Raw genomic sequence first — 16,064 nt, 5'->3', positions numbered from 1 at the left:
AATAAGCTTTCTTATAAATACAAACGAAACTCCTTTCTTCGGAAGAATCAAATTTTCACCCTACAGAGTTCTACTTCTAATAACAATGCTTTTGTGCAAAATGATGAGTTGAATCATATTAAGGATCGCATATCATCTTTAGATTCAACCTTAAAAATATACATTGTTAATCATAAGAAACTTATGAATATGTGTGTTAAGTCGTGTATAAATGCTTCCAAATCACCCGTACACTATGCATGCATGTATAGCAAAATTTACAAATGCATAATTTACGATCATAAAGGCCATCTCGCTAAATTTTGCATGATGCACAAAAACCCACTAACATTAATATTACTTCTTGTGCATCTTATAAGGCTTTTTCATCACACACAAGCACATGCACCTATTATTCATCATATGTATGCTAATGTGTATAAGTGTGATTTTTTTGGAAGAGTTGGTCATTTAACAAAATATTATTTTGATTTGTGAAAAGTTTCTAAATCGTAAAATATTTTAAAAACACCAACTTTGTTTAAAAATGTTTCACATTTTCAAAATGTTTCAAAAAGACTACCTTTATTTGTAAATGTTTCCCGTGCACATCCTTATGGTCATCATAGACAAATGCATCCTTTTCATTGCACATATTGTAATCGAAAGTGTCATTTGCCTAATTATTGTTATGACCGGACACGTGCACTAAATGTGCCCAAAAGGGATCATAATCCTAGGGCTTTAAGCTTAAATGATAGGGGACATGTTCCTAAATCCTACGACACCAAGAGTACTTGGGTGCTTAAATCTTTTTGTTTTCAAAACCAAGATTTTTAGAGTTTTTATTTTTTATTTCTTGGTTTTGAAAAACATGTTTTGAAATTTTTGAAAATGAAAATATTTTTTTAAGTCAATTCTTTTGTTTTCATTTTATTGACTTTTATTTCGATGAGAGTTTTGTATTTGAGCAACCCCACGGATTTGTTGGTAATTTATTTCTAAATCATGTTTACCGGGTGCTAAAAGCTTTATATGGGTTGGAACAAGTTCCAAGAGCTTGATATGGTTGGCTCTCTTGTTTTTCTTGTTGCATATGTCAGATATTGATTTCATTTGTTTTATCCTAAACATACTCTTTTGAACTTTGTGGATAAAACATATATTTTAATAATACAAGATTGTTTGATCACTTATTATTCAAAAATTGATATTGGTTTGTTTTTATGTTATTATGGTTTAATTGATTGATTTATGATTTCATTTGGTTGATTTGTTTTTCATTTGGGCTTTCATGATTGTCATGATTTTCATGGTTCTCATGATTTGTTTTCATTTAAAACTATTTTTTCATGATTCTTATATTTTTTTCCATTCTCTTAATTTTGTAAATCTATATACTGCTTTTTGATTTTTTTTAACCTATGCTTTGAGACACAGTTTTCATAATGATATATCAATATGTGTTCTCATAGCCTTTTGAATGTGAGTATTTCATAATTTTTTTACTCACATTTTGATGCCTTATATATTTTTTATATATAGCCATTAAGGCATTTTGATAGGGGGAGCTTTTTTCCTATATTTATTTTTATACTCATCTATACTAATTTGTAGGAGGAGCTTTCGCACTCTTATTCTTCTTATTTTCCCCATTTTGATGTTAACAAAGGGGGGAGAAACAAATAATTTGTGAGTATTTATGAGTAATTTGCTTTATTGCATATTTTTTATATATTCTTTGTGTAGATTGTTTGTCATCATCTAAAAAGGAGAGATTGTTATCCTCATGGTTATGAGCATACCCCCTAATCCTTTTTTGATGATTACAAATAATTCCTAATATTGTGCATCGAGTGCTTGCATTTGTTTTGTTAGGTAATCTATACAAATATCTTCGTTGGAGGTTTGATGGATTACGTATCAAATGGAGGTTGGCGAAAATAGTGGAGTGAAGCTTTGAGCAATTCAAGTCAAGATTCAATATCGCTCCCACAATCAAGACGAACTAATATGAAGATCATGAGCTTGGGTATATTGTTTGTAGTATAGGTTTATATTATGTGTGTTAATACTTTAAAGCACAAACTATACACATACATATTTTGTTTTATCGTATTATATGTTTTTGAGAAAATAACTTGTTTATGGATTAAATACTTGATTAAAACTGTTAAAAATCTTTTATAAAGTTCATTAATCCATTTAAAAGAAGTTTTAAACTTGTTTGAAATCATTTTGTCAAAATCAAGTTTTTAACAAGTTTATGTTCGTGTATATTTTTGCAAAACAGATACGTTTTCACAAATGGAAAATAAAATTTGATAAATTCTTTTTCTAACATGTTCTATTACATGTTTATAACCATTTACCAAGATTTTATCATTTTTGGAGTTGATTTACTATGTTAAATTGATTTTACAAAATCAAGTATTTTAGTAGTTTTTAGAATCTACAATATTTGTGTTCAAATAATTATTTTGCACAAATGGGAAGTGAAATTTTAGAAATTCTTTCTCTAACATGTTTATCTACATGTTTAGAAACCTCTCTCAATATTTCAAGATTTTTAAAGTTGATTTGATATTTTTAATTGATTTTATAAAGCTAGCTATACAAAAATTTTAGGAACTGCCAAAACCTGAAACTATCTGCTGAGTCAACTTATAAGTCGACTTATATGTAATAAGTTGACTTATATACTGTATAAGTCAACTTATATGATCTTTTTAACCTGTAACGGCTAGTTATAAGTCGACTTATGTACAGTAGCAAGTCGACTTATAACACTGTAACAGCTAGTTTTTCAGAATGTTGGATTTTTGGGTTTTTTATCTTTTTACTTAGTTTTTCTTGGTTTTTGGGGTTTGTCTTGTGATCCTATAAATACCCCCCCCTACCTCATAACTTCTGAGTGAAATTACAAAATTTTAAATTAAGTTTTGGGCAAGTTTGTTTAAGAGTTTTCAAGTTTGTTTGTGAAGAAGTTTTCACAAGAGGAAGAAGATATCATCATTTTGTGTTTAGGCTTTCATCTCATCTCTCTCTCTCTCTCTTGATTTTTAGAGAAGTTTATGATAAACTCATCTCTAGCTTTATTTATATTTGTTTGATCATAATTTCTTAAGCTAGATTACCTTTTGAGTTTGCATCTTATATTTTCTCATTGATTACACACACCCACTTGACCTTAAGTATTTCATACATAGTATATTTGGGGTTGTGATATTGTATTCATTGAGAGTGATCTTACATAGAGTTCTCATCCATTGTAGAGAACAAATCTTATATTTTTCTTTAGTTATGAAATCACTTTGTAATACACTTGTACACTAAGAGGATTGGTGATGAGAGATGGGGTCGATTCAAAGAGGAGTGGCATCAATTAAAAAGCTTAGAGAGAGGTTGTAAATCCGAGCATATGAGGAAGATGACACGGGCTAGAGACCAATACTTAGAGGGTGTAAAGTGTGATTACAAGAGTGTGAGTTGTGAAAGTTTTCGGTGAGCTAGAAAACCAAGATTATGAGGTGTAAACATTTTGGGTGAACGTTAAAAACCCGTTATGATAGTGAATTCTCCCTGAGAGTGGGGAGAATAGATGTAGGTCGGAAGGACCAAACTCCATGATAATTTTTCTTAGATTTGGATTGCTCATTTGTCCAATATCTTATTTATATCATTTCATGTTTATTTGACCTTAGTTTACATATCCTTACAAATAATTCATTATATATCAATCTTGCTAGAATATATTTTTTAATAAATTTTAATTGGCATTAATACCAGATTAGATTTGCAATTTACCCTATTCACCCCCTCTAGGGTAATTTCAATTGGTATCAGAGCTTGATGCTATTGATTTGTGGCTTAACCGCCTTGAGACAAAGATCCAAGCATTCATATCTTGCTAATCTAGTTTTGAGATTTATTGCATCTTACATATATACAAATACACACACACACACACACACACACACACACACACACACACACACACATATATATATATATATATGTGTGTATATATATATATACACACACACACACACACACACACACACACATATATATATATATATAAATTATTATATCTATTATATATATATATATACATATATTTATATATTTATATATATATATTATATATATATATAATATATATTATATTATGGGGAGCAATGATGGAATTTTGGCTACCAAGCATAAAATCTTTATGCTTTGTAGCTGAGGTGGCATATTATCCTCCACTCATTCAAATGGAGGGTACTACATTCACATGGGTAAATGTTCGCGTTCCCCAATGAATGAGTGGATGGGAATGAGAACACCTCATACAAGCCATAAAATTTGTGCTTGGTACCAAGCATAGCCCATTTCTCTCTCTCTCTCTCTCTCTTCTCTCTCTCTTCTCTCTCTCTCTCTCTCTATTATATAGTATATATAATATTTATAGATATAATATTATATATATATATATATATAATATATATATATATATTATATAATATATATATATATATATATATATATATATTATATATATATATATATATATTATGTGTGGGGTGTGTGTGTGTCCTGGTGGCTGTGTGTGTGTGTGTACACACACACACACACACACAATATATTATTAATATATATATATATATATATATATAATATATAAATATGTGTGTGTGTGTTGTGTGGTGTGGTGGTGTGTGTGTGCTGTGTGGGTGTGTGTTGTGATATCATATATATATAATATATATAGATATATATATATATATATATATAATATATATATATATTAGTATATATATTATATAGTATATCATGGAATGCTACGAGTGCACCTAGCTTAGGTTATGCCATTAATATTGCTCCTAGATTAGATAATTTCCCCTATGCTCGATGGTGTGTTAGATTTAATCTTTTTGTTCGATCTAAACATTTTAATTTATGGAAAATTATTAACGATGCTTATATTGTACCTACTATGGAGGAATCCAAGTGGTGTGATAAAGATAGAAGATTGTTTACAATGAATAAGCTTTTGTTAAAATTTTTACACAATGCTTTTGACTCATCTTTTTCTAACAAGTTTTATTCTTTTGATAGTGCTTACACTTTATAAAAATTTATAGAAGCACATCAAGGTAACTTGGAGGAGATTCAACGTACTTTGGTAGAATCGACTTCAAGTGATAGTGGACTATCATGCACACGGCCACTAGGCGATAGCTCTAGTGTGGTTTGTAAGTCCGATAATGACGATGAATTATCTATTGATAAACTTACCCGTGGATATGAATTATTAATCCATAATTATAAGAAGTTGGAACAAAATTTTGTAAATTAAAAAAACAAGCATGTTAATTTAGAATCCGCTCATGAGTTATTAGCATCTAAGTTTGAAACCATTTTCAATGAAAATATGATCATAAAAGAAAACAATGGGAAACTTAAATTTGATCATGATTCTCTTATTTCAAATTTTGCTAAATTAACTCATGAGAAAGATAATGCCATATTAGAAGTAGAAAACATGAGAAATAAAGTTGCTTCTTTTGCAAATAACTATATATGATCTACTTCTAATAATAATGCTTTTGTGCAAAATTATAAGTTGAATCATGTTAAGGATCACATATCATATTTTAGATTCAACCTTAAAAGTATGCATTGTCAATCATGAGAAACTTATGAACATGTACGCTAAGTCGTGTACAAATGCTTCCAAATCACCCGTACACTATGCACGCATGTATAGTAAAATTTATGTACGCTAAGTCGTGTACAAATGCTTCCAAATCACCCGTACACTATGCACGCATGTATAGTAAAATTTACAAATGTACTATTTACGATCGTAAAGGGCATCTCGCTAAATTTTGCTATGAAGCATAAAAACCCACTAATGTTAATATTACTTCTTGTGCATCTCATAAGGTGTCTTCATCACACACGCATGAACATTCACCTATTGTTCATCATATGTATGCTAATGTGTATAAGTGTGCTTTTTGTGGAAGAGTTGGTCATTTAACAAAATATTGTTTTGATTTGCGAAAAGTTTCTAAATCACAAAATATTTCAAAAACACCAACTTTGTTTAAAAATGTTTCACATTTGCAAAATGTTTCACATTTGCAAAATGTTTCACATTTGCAAAATGTTTCACATTTGCAAAATGTTTCACATTTGCAAAATGTTTCAAAAAGACTATCTTTAGTTGTAAATATTTCCCGTGCATATCCTCATGGTCATCACACACAAATGCATCCTTTTTATTACACATATTGCAGTCAGAAGGGTCATTTGTTTAGTTATTGCTATGACCGAACATGTGCACTCAATATGCCCAAAAGGAATCATGACCCTAGAGTTTTGAGCTTAAATGATACGGGTCATCTCCCTAAATCATTTGGCACCAAGAGAACTTGGGTGCCTAAATCTTTTTGTTTTTAAAACCAATATTTTAGAGTTTTTGTTTTTCATTTCTTGGTTTTGAAAAACGTGTTTTGAAATTTTTGAAAATAAAAACATTTTTTAAGTCAATTCTTTTATTTTTATTTTATTGACTTTGATTTCGATGAGAGGTTTGTATTTGAGCAACCCCTCGAATTTGTTGGTAATTTATTTCTAAATCATGTTTACAGGGTGCTAAAAGCTTTATACGGGTTGGAACAAGCTCCAAGAGCTTGATATGGTTGTCTCTCTTATTTTTCTTGTTGGATATGTCAGATATTGATTTCATTTGTTTTATCATAAGGATACTCTTTTTGACCTTTGTGGATAAAACATATAAATATTTTGATATTACAAGATTGCTTGATCACTTATTATTCAAAAATTGATATTGGTTTGTTTTTATGTTATTATGGTTTAATTGATTGATTTATAATTTTATTTGGTTGACTTGTTTTTCATTTGAACTTTCATGATTATCATGATTTTCATGGTTCTCATGATTTATTTTTATTTGAAAATAGTTTTTCATGATGCTCATGCTTTTTCATTCTCTTGATTTCATAAATCTATATGATGTTTTTTTATTTTTTTAACCTATGCTTTGAGACATAATTTTCATGATAACATATCAATATGTGTTCTCATAGAATTTTTGAATGTGAGTCTTTCATTTTTTTACTCACATTTTGATGCGTCATATTTTTTTTATATATATGCATATAGGCACTTTGATAGGGGGGCTTTTTTCCTATATTTGTTTTTATACTCACCTATGCTAATTTGTAGGGGGGAACTTTTGCTCTCTTATTCTTCTTGTTTTCCTATTTTGATGTTGATAAAGGGAGAGAAATAAATAGTTTATGAGTATTTATGAATATTTTGCTTTATTATATATTTTATATATACTCTTTATGTAGATTGTTTGTCATCATAAAAAAGATGGATATTGTTAGCCTCATGGTTATGAGCCTACTTCCTAATTTTGTTTTGATAATTAAAAACAATTCCTAACATTGTACGTCGAGAGCTTGCATTTATTTTGTTAGGTAATCTACACAAATATCTTCGTTAGAGGTTAGATGAATTGCGCCATAACGATCATATTAAATGGAGGTTGGCGAAAATAGTAGAGTGAAGCATTGTGCAATTCAAGTCAAGATCCAATATCACTTCATCGACAATCAAGACAAGCTAATATGAATATCATGAGCTTGGGTATATTGTTTGTAGTATAGGTTTACATTATGTGTGTTAATACTTTAAAGCCAAAACTACATAAATACACATTTTGTTTTTATCGTATTATACAATTTTGAGAAAATAACTTTTTTATGTATTAAGGACTTGATTATAACTGTTAAACATCTTTTATAAAGTCCATTAATCCATTTAAAAGAAGTTTCAAACTGTTTGAACTCGTTTTGTCAAAATGAAGTTTTTAACAAGTTCATGTTTGTGCATGTTATTACAAAACAGATGAGTTTTCATAAATGGGAAATAAAATTTAAGAAATTATTTTTCTAACATGTTCCATTACATGTTTATAACCATTTTCCAAGATTTTATTATTTTTAGAGTTGATTTACTATGTTAAATTAATTTTACAAAATTAAGTGTTTCAACAGTTTTTAGAATCTAGAATTTCTATGTTCAAATAATTATTTTTCACAAATGGGAAGTGATATTTCATAAATTATTTCTCTAACATGTTTATAAAACTCCCTCAAAATTTCAAGATTTTTAGAGTTGATTTGATATTTTTAATTGATTTTATAAATCCAGCTACGCAAAAATTTTAAGAACTGCCAAAACCTGAAATTATCTGCTAAGTCGACTTATATGTAATAAGTCAACTTATGTACTGTATAAGTCGACTTATATGATCGTTTTCACATGTAACGACTAGTTATAAGTCGACTTATGTACTGTAGTAAGTCGACTTATAACACTGTAACGACTAGTTTTTTAGAATGCTAGATTTTTGGGTTTTTTTGTCTTTTTCCTTGGTTTTTGTGATTTGTCTTGTGATCCTATAAATACCCCATGCCTCATTACTTCTGAGTGAACTTAGAAAAATTTAAATCAAGTTTTGGATAAGTTTGTTTAAGAGTTTTCAAGTGTTTTTAAGTTTGTTTGTGAAGAAGTTTTCACAAGAGGAAGAAGAGATTATCATTTTGTGTTTGGGCTTTCATCTCATCTCTCTCTCTCTCTCTCTCTCTCTCTCTCTCTCTCTCTCTCTCTCTCTCTCTCTCTCTTAATTTTCAGAGAAGTTTATGCTAAACTCATCTCTAGCTTTATTTATATTTGTTTGATCATAATTTCTTAGGCTAGATTACTTTTTGAGTTTGCATCTTATATTTTCTCATTAATTACACACACTCACTTAAGCTTAAGTATTTCATACGTCTTTTCAAAAAAAAATATTTCATACATAGTATATTTGGGGTTGTGAGATTGTATTCATTGAGAGTGAGCTTACATAAAGTTCTCATCCATTGTATAGAGCAAACCTTATATTTGTGCTTTATTTGTGAGATCACTTTGTTATACACTTTTACACCGAGAAGAGTATGTGGTGAGAGACGAGGCCGATTCCAAGATGAGTGGCATTGGTTGTAAAGCAGGTTATAAATACGAATACTTGAGGAAGGCGGCAGTACTAGAGACCAACACTTAGAGGGTGTAAAGTGTGATTACAAGAGTGTAAGTTTTGAAAGTTTTCGGTGGGATAAAAAACCAAAATTATGAGGTGTAAATGTTTTGGGTGAATGTTAAAAACCTGTTGTGATAGTGGATTCTCCCCGAGAGTGGGGAGCAGAGACGTAGGTCGGAAGAACTAAACTCCGTGATCATATTTCTTGTGTTTGGATTGCTCATTTGTCCACTATCTTGTTTATATCATTTAATGTTTATTTGACCTTAGTTTACATATCCTTGCAAATAATTCATTATATATCAATCTTTCTAGGATATATTTGTTAATAAGTTTTAATTGGCATTAATATCGGATTAGATTAACAATTTATCATATTCACCCCACTCTAGAGTAATTTTAACCCTCACCCTAACCCTAACCCTAACCTTAACCCTCACTCTCACCCTCCCACCCCCCCACCCTCACCCTCGTAATAACCCTTACCCTTACCCTCACCCTCACCCTAACCCTAACCCTAACCCTAACCCTCACCCTCACCCTCATCCTCACCCAACCCTAACCCTAACCTTCGTCTAACCCGAACCCTAACAAAATTTTATTTTTTATGTTATAATTTTATCAAAATGAAAAAATTTGATTTGTAATATTTTATTAGGGTTTAGGTTTTTTCATAAATTTTTATTTTGCAAAAAATAAACTAATTATAATTAAAAATTAAAATTAATAAATTCAAAAATAAAAAAAACTCTATTTCTCTCTCCCCCTACATCTCTCTTTCTCTCTGCTTCTCTCTCGGTCGGCCGACGCTGCGGCTTGTCGCTTGGCTTGCAATGTCGGGCCGACTGAGGAGAGAAGAAGGGAAAAAGAGAGTTTGGAGGGGGAGAGATACAAGAGAGATGAGGGGAGAAAGGCTCATCATGCACCTGTGAAGAGGAGAGAGGGGGCGCAAGTCGGATCGACGCGACGAGTCATGTGACGGTCCGCTGTGTGGTCCACGCCAGCTCTTTGGGGGCGGTAGGGTCGGCACACAGGAGATCGAGGCGGGGAAGAGAGGGAAGGTGAGATCGAGAGTGATAGGGGACGGAGGGAGGGAGATGGACGAAGAGATGCGGAGAGAGAGATGAGGAGAGAGAGAGGGCGACACAGGTTTTGGGAGAAGCTAGGGCGGTTCGGGCGGTGCCTAAATTTTTTGGGCAAGCCCGCGCCATTTTATTTTTTAGTTTTTTAGTGACAGAAATTTTGTCGCCAAAACCTAAAAAATCCATCTCCATTTAAATTTTAATGACGGATATATAACGACGGAAATATTCCATCTGAGAAAATAACGGCGATGGAAAATTTTGTCGTCAATAATAAAATTTATGTCGTTATAATGATGTACACAGATGGAAATATAACGAAGACTATTCCATCGTTATATGTTGACTTATATAGACAGAAAAACCTGTCGCTATAAACCCGTAGTTGAAGGTCATATTTCTACTAGTGTTAACATATTCAAATCAATGAAATCATGTTTTTTGTTTTCATACTTTTGTATGTTTGCAAAATAATACATCTATGGATTAAAGACTTGATTATACTATTTTACATCTTTTATAAAGTCTATTAATCCACTTAAGAGAAGTTTCATACTTGTTTGAAAACATTGTATCAAAATCATGTGTTCTTGAAACTTCGTGTTTTGGAATATTTTGCAAAATGAAGAGTTTTCATAAATAGAAAATATAATTTAAAAAATTCTTTTTGTGACATGTTTATTTTTATGTTTATAAGAATTTTCCCAAGTTTTACATTTTTTGGAATTTGTTTGATATTTTTAAACAATGTTTAAAGTTGATGTTTATTGTTCATATCAGGTCATGTGCTTGTTTTAAGTCGACTTACTACAGTACCAAGTTGACTTATAAAGTGTTACGCAGATGGTGTTTTTTATCTGCTGAGTCGATTCATAATATAACAAGTCGACTTATACTATATAAGCGACTCATACATGTCATAAGTCAACTTACAATATGGTAGTTGCATAGTAACGACTTGTTTTAAGATTTTGTTGTTTTTATCTTTTTCTTTGGTTTTTGGGGTTTGTTTTATGAACCTATATATACCCCTTACCCTCAATCTTCTGAACATACTCAAGAAATTTTTAAACAAGTTTTATAAGTGTTTTAAGGGTGTTTAAGTTTTTGTTTCAAGTTTGTTTATGTGAAGAAAGTTTTACAAAGTGGAGGATCTCAATTTCATCTTTGAAGAGCTCAACCTCAATCCTTCATCCTCTTTGTTATTAGAGAAGTTTTTCTAAACTCCCCATCTTACTTAATTGTATTATTTGTTTATCTTATATATATTTGATAGATCAATTTGAGTTTAGATTTCATATTTACTTATTGTCTCACATACAACCATTGAGCTTAAGTACTTTCATACATTGTATAATTTGGGTTTGTGGTGTGATTGAGTGAGCATAATTGAGTTCTCATCTTGTTTAGAGAACAAACACTTTTATTTGTGCCTTAATTATTGAGAACAGATTGTAATACATAAGTACACCGAGAGGAGTGTGTGGTGAGAGACGGGGTCAATTCCAAGAGGAGTGATGTTAGTAGTAAAGCCTAGGGAGAGGTGGTAAATCCGAGTACTTGAGGAAGGTGACACGAGCTAGACCAACACTTAGAGTGTATATTGTGTAGTTACAAGTGTGAGAGTTGTAAGAGTTTTCGGTAAGGTAGAAAACCGATTGTGTAAACATTTTCGGTGAATGTTGAAAACCAGTTGTGATAGTGGAGATTCTTCTAGAGAGTGAGGAGCGGAGACGTAGGTCGAGGGTGACCGAACTTCATCATCATATTGTGTGTTTGTGTTTGACTTGACGTATTATTCATGTGCTCATTGCTTATCATATTTCTATATCGTCTTTGTCTCATGTTTATATCGCCATTGTTTTTAATTACATATCCTTGCATATAATTTGTTGTATATCATAATTACTAGAATAATTATTAATAAGTTTTAATTTGGCATTAATATCAGATTAGATTAGAAAATATCAATTTCCCCCCACCCGCCCCCCCCCGGCCCGCGCTAGGGTAATTTCAGTGGTTTGGACGAAAATAATGCACATACTTGATGGAAAAACCTTATTATCAAATTGATAATTACTAAGCGCGCAAGTTCCATCATCATTTTTCATAGTAGCTTGTACTAATTGTTGATGGATATCAGGCCTTTTTTTTGGGCATGTCGCAATATGGTTTTTAAGGAGTGATGTACCCCTAATACTACATCCATGAGATTCGAACGAGCATTGTTTACATTTTGCTATCGTAGTTTTTGCTGCAACCTCTTTTCCATCAACTGCTTTTTTTCTGTTTTATCTATTTTGTCAAAATCTAACCACACTTTAGATGGTAATGTTTTTTCTTCTCAAGTTTATCATCAATTTAACTAGAATATTCCTCGGGAATAGGTTTGACAATATGTTCAAGAATAAGTTCAATAGTGCGTTCTTCATTAGATGATTGAACAGACGGACTAGACATGATTTCCATTCATAGAATTAAAAAAGACTAATCAAAAACTCTATAATCACACAATTACAAAGCAAGCCAAATGTAAAATTAGGGTTTCGATTCGACCTTATTGATGAAAGGTAGCGGATGACTGTGAAGGATGATTATCTTGCTGAGGATGAGGGTCACCAGAGATAATGGAGATGGTCGTTGGAGATACTGAAGATGACCGCTAGAGGTGATGACCTTTTGGGCAAGGAAGATCTTAAAATGGCCAATTTTCTTCAAAGAAGAGAAAATATAGTGAAGATGTCGGACAGGAGTTTTGGGATGCCGGACATACGAAATTTTGAGAATTTTCACGGGAAATCAGTTTGTGTTCTTCGAACGGTGAAATCCATTTGGGGTTCTTTGATTATGGTAAAGTGAGATTCATAGAATCAAAAAACAAACCTGAATAGGTAAGGGGCTAATTGGGTTTTCGGTTGGGTCAAAGTGGGTTTGGGTACTAAATAAAAGGACCCGAATCCATGATCTTATACTATTATGTAAAATACGAATATCCGTATCCGAACTGTGAAGTAATATCTATATTTGTATCAGTATCCGAAAATTAATTCGAAACTCTATCCGTATCCGAAATCATCTCTACCCGATATTAGACTCTGCCTACCATATCCACGTCCATTTTGAATACGGATGCGGATCTGTTCGGATAATTCTAAACCATTTGCCACCACTACTAACGACCCGCCGATCTGAGCTACCAAAAGCGAAGCCCAACTCTCTCTCTTTTGAAAAGTCCGAGAATCACAGACAAAAATCTTAGCATGTGGTCACCAACCGGTAAGACATTTATCGATCCCTCTAAGTGAACTTCTGAGCTGACGGAGTTAAATTGCCTCGCACCATGGCTCCATCCATTTACCTTTCCTTGTTTACCGTTGACTCCAACTACGGGCGGTGATCGGATCCCGGAGACGTGGGAAGGCAGGCACGAAGCTCACTTGTTTATTTTCGATGGCCTATTACTTTATGAGAAGAAAAAGACTCTCTTTTAAATTCCAAAGTTGGGGTTGTGGTTCCCTTGGCTTCACTCCCTCGAAACCGCCCCCTAAATCCAGGGCTTCAGACGGCGCATCTTCCTCTTCTTCAATCTCCTACGATTCTGAACTGAGGTTTGCCTTTAAAAATAATAATTTTTTTCTGCGAAATCCTTCTTCACTTTAATTTCTATTGAAAATTTGGATTTATCGACATGGGCATGCTTCTTTTTACCTCCGATTGCCTCTAGAAGAAGAAGGGCTCGATTTTGATACCTGGGTTCTTCTTCTTTCTCTTTATAATTTTACATCAGATTCTATGGCTTCTTCTTATAAGCCAAGTAGTAGATCTCGATTGAAGGATGCAGGATTTCGGCGAGTGCTTCCTTTGACCCTGTTGGTCCTTTTACTTGTTTTGTTTCTTATTTTCCTATTCAGTAATTCAAAAATTTCTCCTTATTATTATGCTTCCGCGGAACTGCGACAACAAGAAGAGAGAACCTCCTCCTTGCAAGTTCACGGACGTGTGAAATTAGACTTGAATTTTAAGCCTAAGTTTCCCAAAAAGACTGATCTCTCAATCTCTTTGGAACAAAGAAACAATTTGCCACCTAGGAACTTAGATCTTTTCCCAAATTTAGCAAGTGACCACATCAAGATTGTTCTTTATGTTCACAACCGGCCGCAGTATCTTCAAATTGCCGTCCAGAGTTTGTCGAAGGTCAAAGGTATTGGGGAGACATTGTTGATAGTTAGCCATGATGGGTACTTTGCTGAGATGGACAAGATTGTTCAGACGATCAGATTCTGCCAAGTGAAGCAAATATTTGCTCCTTACTCTCCGCACTTGTATTCGAATAGCTTTCCGGGTGTATCACCGGATGATTGCCATGATAAAGATAATGCCCAGAAGAAGAAATGTAGAGGTAATCCTGATCAGTATGGGAATCATCGGTCTCCGAGGATTGTGTCTCTGAAACATCACTGGTGGTGGATGATGAATACTGTGTGGGACGGTTTGAGCGAGACAGACAAGCACATTGGTCACATTCTTTTCATAGAAGAGGACCACTTTATTTTTCCAAATGCTTATCGGAATATTCAGCTACTCACCCAACTAAAGCCTTTGAAATGCCCCCATTGCTATGCTGCAAATTTGGCACCGTCTGATGTGAGTGCAAAGGGAGAAGGATGGGCAAGCTTGATTGCGGAGAAAATTGGGAATGTTGGGTATACATTCAATAGGACTGTTTGGAGAAGGATCCATGCAAAGGCCAAACAATTTTGCACATTTGATGAGTATAATTGGGATATAACAATGTGGGCTACTGTTTATCCTTCATTTGGGAGTCATGTATTCTCTCTTAGAGGGCCTAGGAGAAGTGCTGCTCATTTTGGCAAGTGTGGGTTGCATCAGGGGAACAACCAAAAAAGTGCTTGCGTTGATAATGGTCAGGTGAATATGGAAATTGAGGAGATAGATAAGATTCCAAATATTCAGTCAAATTGGCCAGTCCATGAGGTTAAGAAGACAGGTGGTTATCAAGCCGGATTCAAGGGTTGGGGAGGGTGGGGTGATGAGAGGGACCACGAGCTTTGCTTAAGTTTTGCATACATGTACCATATCAATGAAGCTTCAGCTGATTGAGGTGCTGCCTTCTGTTTCTTTTGATCTTCCAGTTTATGGATTCTCCTCGGCGTCTCTTTATCTTTTTCTGATTTATACACAGCACGAAGAAGTTTAACCTTTAATTTTTTTTAACAGTTCAACCCTTCCACTCTACTGTTGAAGGTTTTGTTATTAGTATATTGTTTTCTTGTATCCCACATTTATCTGTTTAAAAGTTACATCTTGGGTTGTCTGTTATATATCATGTTAAAAATGCGATTTTAGACTTCTGTCTCACTTTGCATTATGTCAATGGCTGCATACTTCCTTGAATTTTCATTAAGGCTAAGCATATGATGTATAGATAAATGAACAATTATCACGCTTGATGACGAATAATTGTACCACGAGAATGTAATGTCCTTGACTACGTGTAGGTAGACGATTACTCTTTCCTGTGGTTTCACTCTTCATTTGATGTGTCTAGTTTTGGTGGGGGTTTTTTTTTTCCGTGGGTTCACTCTTCCTTTGCTATGTCTAGGTTTGGTGGTTTTTAGTGTCTCGATCGTCTATGTTCATATTCTAATGGATACGTTTCTATTAGTTTGCTACTTCACTGGTTGTTATTGTTGATGTACCCATGAGGAACTGTGCAGGGCACCTGTTTTATTCACTTTAATATGTCACCTTGTAGTTTCCTTTCACCCTTCTTCCTCGTCTAATCCCTCATCACTGGCCTTTTTAGTGTATGCACTGTATGGAGAAACTTTAGTCTATACATCTTTGCCCACCCATTTAATGTAGGACGTGCT

At 33.0% G+C, this 16,064-nt stretch overlaps 1 protein-coding gene across 1 annotated transcript; it reads left to right on the top strand.

The window, feature by feature from the left end:
• On the top strand, nt 13,435–15,549 carry LOC109849873 (alpha-1,6-mannosyl-glycoprotein 2-beta-N-acetylglucosaminyltransferase). The gene has a single exon (XM_020419756.1). The coding sequence runs from the start codon at nt 13,963–13,965 to the stop codon at nt 15,289–15,291; it is 1,329 nt and encodes a 442-aa protein (XP_020275345.1). The 5' UTR covers nt 13,435–13,962; the 3' UTR covers nt 15,292–15,549.

This window comes from Asparagus officinalis, chromosome 7, assembly GCF_001876935.1.
Source record: "Asparagus officinalis chromosome 7, Aspof.V1, whole genome shotgun sequence".
Taxonomy (NCBI): domain Eukaryota; kingdom Viridiplantae; phylum Streptophyta; class Magnoliopsida; order Asparagales; family Asparagaceae; genus Asparagus; species Asparagus officinalis.
Note: the sequence above shows the minus strand (reverse complement) of the source record. Positions and strands in the feature narration are given on the sequence as shown.

Excerpts from the sequence above, each read along its gene's own strand:
- LOC109849873 (XM_020419756.1), top strand. The coding sequence starts at position 13,963 with ATGGCTTCTTCTTATAAGCCAAGTAGTAGATCTCGATTGAAGGATGCA.